This window comes from Alosa sapidissima, chromosome 19, assembly GCF_018492685.1.
Source record: "Alosa sapidissima isolate fAloSap1 chromosome 19, fAloSap1.pri, whole genome shotgun sequence".
In the NCBI taxonomy this organism is placed as follows: Eukaryota; Metazoa; Chordata; class Actinopteri; order Clupeiformes; family Clupeidae; genus Alosa; species Alosa sapidissima.
The window spans coordinates 26,759,090-26,764,028 of record NC_055975.1 but is presented as its reverse complement, the minus strand read 5'-3'; the positions used below and the strand labels follow the sequence as shown (position 1 = coordinate 26,764,028).

Below are 4,939 nucleotides of genomic sequence, written 5' to 3'. Positions count from 1 at the left end.
AGCATGACATTGTTGGAATACCCCTGGACTCCGGCTCATGTGCCCTCTGATTATATGTGTGCGTGTGCGTGTGTGTGTGTGTGTGTGTGTGTGTGTGTGTTACATATTCCAATTAAATGTTGAAATCTTTCTCTCTGAAATCTCTCTGAAATCCTTTCAGCGTTTGGCTTGGTGCTGTTTTCAGTTGAAGCAGTTGTTCCATTTAACATCCCCTGCTGGTGACCCCACTATTTCCAATCTTTCTTTTCAGTTTGTGTAAGTGGGCCGGTGTGGGGGTGAAACAATGTGTGTGTGTGTGTGTGTGTGTGCACATATGGCTACCTTAGGTATAATAGTGGACTTTTTGAGAAGTTTAGGGTGTCATGTGTATGTTGAAAAACATTTGACTGACATTCTGTTGTTTATGAGTTTTTGGCCAGTTAGCCTGAAGGCATAGGAGTTCTTAGAGGCACAGAGCATTCCTGCTTAAATTAAAACAAGGGCTTATTGGTTAAGGTTTGTTTTGAAATCATCTAAAAGTTTAAACAACACGGAATGGAAACATCATGACTGTATAACAACAGTTCTTTGACCATATTTGTCAATAAATCAACTATATCTGGGGTAGATTCACATTCCAACAGACCTCATTTGCGGAAAAAGAATCCCTGAGATTAAGTACCTTAAGCGAGACAGAATGGCCATACACCATATGAACCCAATCTAATCTGCAGCCAGGTGAAGGTGAAGTAGTTGTTAACCTGAAAAGGAGATGACTAAAATTCGGCTGTGTAATAAACTCCATTAAGTGCACTTCAGGACTACCTCGCCAGCGCACACCAGTGGTTCGAAATGGGTCGTCGATGTAGACAAAAGTGATGTTGTTTATAAATCTGGCTGATAAAGCGTGCTGTGAAATCACTAATGGACCGAGAGAGAGAGAAAGAGACAAAACAGATGCGGTCAATGTATCATGCCCGCGTCCATTCCCCTATCTAACACATCGAGATGTATGCCACATTAAGAGATCTTAAAATCATTAGCGTTGTTCTCACACTTTTTGTTGGAAATGGCCTGATAAGCACGATGAAAGCCAGTGGATGGAAGGACCGGATGGTCATTTGTTGAAACTTTGCAGCTCGGGTACCGTAGGGAGGGGGAGAGGCTGTGCGCACTGAGAGGGGCGGGAGGCGATGAGCGAGAGAGTTTGAAGGGGTCGTGCAAAGGAGGGACGCCCGAATCAGTGTTGAGGTCTCGTGAAGTACTATGCTCCGTCTCCTCAACTACGTACAGGCTGCACCATCGCCGTTCATTTCATATCAACTACCAAAAGGGTTAAACGTCTTCTTTGGATGTATCGAGGAGCACAACGCTCCTTTTCAAGCAACAGGGAGTGGATATTTAGTTCATGAAGAAAATCCCTGCGTTTAACAAACAGCTGCAACGAAAATCAGCGTCTCAAGAGTCAGATCCAAAAACGTGGAGAAACTATGGATCGGTAGTATGAACTCAACCGACTCAGGAAGAGAGACGCGGTCTATCACTCCGACCTCGTTTCGGCGCTTTTTCTGTGGAATAAAAGTACACTGACACCAAGGAATCTACACCTTACCTACTACCAGAATTCTATCAGTTTCCCTGTACCGCTGCTAGGGATGGCCGGGCCAGCTCCGTTTCCTCTGATTTTGGTGTTGACTTTGTTTGGAGATGTTTGGAGTGCGTCCTATCCTCAACGCTACAATCTTTACGCGAATTCCCAGTCACAGACGCAGACCCCGAACGGGGCTCGAGCAGCCAGCCGACACAGGTAAGCTGAACCCACGCCCTCCTCCATACACTACGCGCTCACCAACAGATGTGCACTAAGATATGTATCAGGCATCTTTATGGATGTGTGGTTTAATTCATATGAAAACTCAATAAGGGTTAGAATCAGGTTAAACGCGTATACCCCAAAGCTTCTCTTATGATGTTATTATATTTTTTATAAGTCTATTTCTCAAAGCTTCTTTTGTTATGGCTTTAGACCCACTGCGAAGTCATGACATTTTGCGCAAGGGCAGTTATTTTGGTTTACTTTGATGAAGTGTGTTTGTCATGTCAAACGATCTATAAGAAAAGTTTCATTGGATCACAGCAGATGTGACCTGTCAAAGTCAGTGTCAGTGCAACCTGTCAGCTGAATACATAAGGTCTGTATGATAACTAAATGTTTGTCAGACAGATATACTGTCCCCTCTATCTATCTATCTATCTATCTATCTATTTATCTATCTATCTATCTATCTATCTATCTATCTATCTATCTATCTACCTGCCTGCCTCTGTCCCATGCTCTGACACATACACACACACACACACACACACTTGCAATCTCTCACACACATATTTAGGGCCCAACCGCTTGATATCCGCAGAACATGCAGACTTACACGTAGGTCTGAAAGCAGCTACAGTCTGAAACAGGCTGACATGTACAGTAAGCCTCCCCCCTACACACACACACACACACACACACACACACACACACACACACACACACACACACACACACAGTGTTAAGGGCGTGTGTGTAGCATTGTCAGGGGCAGCGGGGCGTGCCGGCGGAGCTACTCCCAGCTGTGACGAGTAGTGTGGGGTTTCCCCATCATCCGAGCTGACGCAACTCCACAGCGTGTCGGGCCTGGATGTTGATTCTCGGGCCCGTTGGGTTTGACGAGCCAGGGCTGTGGCCAGAAATGGTGGCCAGGGGAGACAGAACCGAGGTCCGGGAGTGGACCGGTCCATCTCACCACCACCCAGGGGACCTCACCCGCCCAGTCCTTACATCACCTGACCAACCCTTCCCCTCAGCTGAGGTCACGGTTAAGGGAGGAGGGGAGGGAGAGGGGAGACATACGCACGCACACACACACACACACACACACCACACACACACACACACACACACACACTTGCACTCTCTCACAGACCTGTAGTGGACTCCTCAACCTTTTGAGCAATGTTGCTGGGCAACCAATTAACCAGTTCAATTTATTCTGATTGGATTATCATGATGATTTTGCCTACTGATGATTAAAGTTCTCCAGAACAGAAATTGTTGCCCAATATCTTTGGGAACATGCCAGGCAGAACCGCAATATTGAGGAACATTTCCAGTAACATTGCTCAAAAGGCTGCCCCATGTATCACCAGCTTTAGAGATGACTAAACTATACAAAAACATTGTGGCCATGTATGGAACAGGAAACACACCCCATTACATACTCGCTGTCCTGTAAACCTCAAAACACAACTAAAAAAATGATCATTCGGCCTCCCCGTACAGCTGCAATCAATGTAAGAGACTTGACATAAACATTATGGACACCATGGTTTCCCCCCAGCACCTACAGGATGTATATGAAGTAATGCACCAGAACATTACACAATCCTACTGGGCCAAGAATGACTTCACTTGTCAAGCCATTTTCAACAGGCAGTACAATTGATGCTTAGTGACATCATTAATGGTAGTAAAGCACCCGCATTATTAGGTTTATGTCATTTTGTATGCACTCCAGTGGCACATGGTAGTTCATCTACCTCATCTGCCTCTATACAAAGCACTTATTGACTGCAGTGGAAATCTAACGATATATTTTTTCCCCCTTAAAGCCACAAGTGGTGTCGGTCTAAAACCACCAAGCTCACTACATAAAAGGCAAAAAAATTTAAACGCCACCAACAGTTCTGCTGGCATTGCTTGCAATCATGCTAACTGGTACCTTTTGTTGATATATATTAAAAAGCTAGCAATGCCATGCTGTGACAGCTTTTCTTTAATTTTTTACGGGATATTCTGGCCTTGAAAACAGAACTATAGTGGACAGCCTGGATGGCTGGTGGGAACAGCACATGTTTTTATCTGTACTTCACAAGACCATTAAACCGATTTGAAGATGATGCCAAAACTTGCAGAGAGGGTTAAAGCTAGTAATCAAGGATCTTTGCTACTTGTGTGATAAACACAGTCCTCAAAGAGTGTAAAATTGTTGCCTAGCGGGTGTGACGAGACACTGGTGTGACGAGAATGTTGGAAAGTTAGTGTTCTAAAGAATATCTGGGTTCATGGAATTTTAGAACCTTAAGTTGTTGCGGAACGGAATCTTTTGTTAGAATGTTGAAAACTCCCCTGCTGAAGAGGTATGGTATGGATTCACCTGCTCCTCTGTGTACTGTGCACCATCCAACGTGTGTGTACATGGGACTCTGTTCAAATACGAATCACTTTTTCCACACGTGGATCCTCGAGCTCCCTGGAAAAAAAACAAGCTGCTGCTGGCTACCATTCTCCATACAATGAGGATGGGTGGGGTGCATGTGTGAATGAACCAGTGTGTGTGTGTGTGTGTGTGTGTGTGTGTGTGTGTGTGTGTGTGAGTGTGTGTGTGTGTGTATCTGTATGTATATTTGTGAGAGAGTGGGGTGCATGAGTGTGTGTGTTTGTATGGGCGAGAAAGCTTGAGTGTGTGTGTGTGTTTGTGTGTGTGTGTGTGTGTGCATGTGTGTGTGTGTGTGAGTCTGTGTGTGTGTGTGTGTGACTGGTAGTTGAGTGAGAATGATGTCAGTGATATGGCTTCCCTCACAGGGCTGAGGAACGCAGACTCCAGCCCTCTCTTAAGGGGGCCAGAAGCTGACTCTGGGCGCCAGGACTTAGCAGTCTGTTTGAACTCTTTGTTATAACAGATGTAAAAAGTATTCAATGAGAATGTGTGTGTGTGTGTGTGTGTGGGTTTGGGTGTGTGTGAGTGTGTGTGTGTGTGTCCGTGCATGTGTGTATGTGTGTATGTGTGTGTGTGTGTGTGTGTGTGTGTGTGTGTGTGTGTGTGCGCGCATGTGTGTGTGTGTGCATGTGTGTGTGCGCATGTGTGTGAAATAAATGAGAATAGAAAAAGCCAGGGCACCCCCTTTCTTTCTT

The 4,939-nt window shown here is 45.2% G+C and overlaps 1 protein-coding gene across 1 annotated transcript in view; it reads left to right on the top strand.

Annotated features, from left to right (window-relative positions):
• Positions 1-1,219: 1,219 nt before the first annotated feature.
• The window catches only part of emilin1b (elastin microfibril interfacer 1b), a 34,618-nt gene continuing 30,898 nt past the window's right edge, over positions 1,220-4,939 (top strand). The window contains exon 1 of the mRNA XM_042072852.1: positions 1,220-1,786. Coding sequence (XP_041928786.1) covers positions 1,635-1,786 — 152 coding nt within the window. The 5' untranslated portion in view covers positions 1,220-1,634. The remainder of the gene's footprint in view (positions 1,787-4,939) is intronic.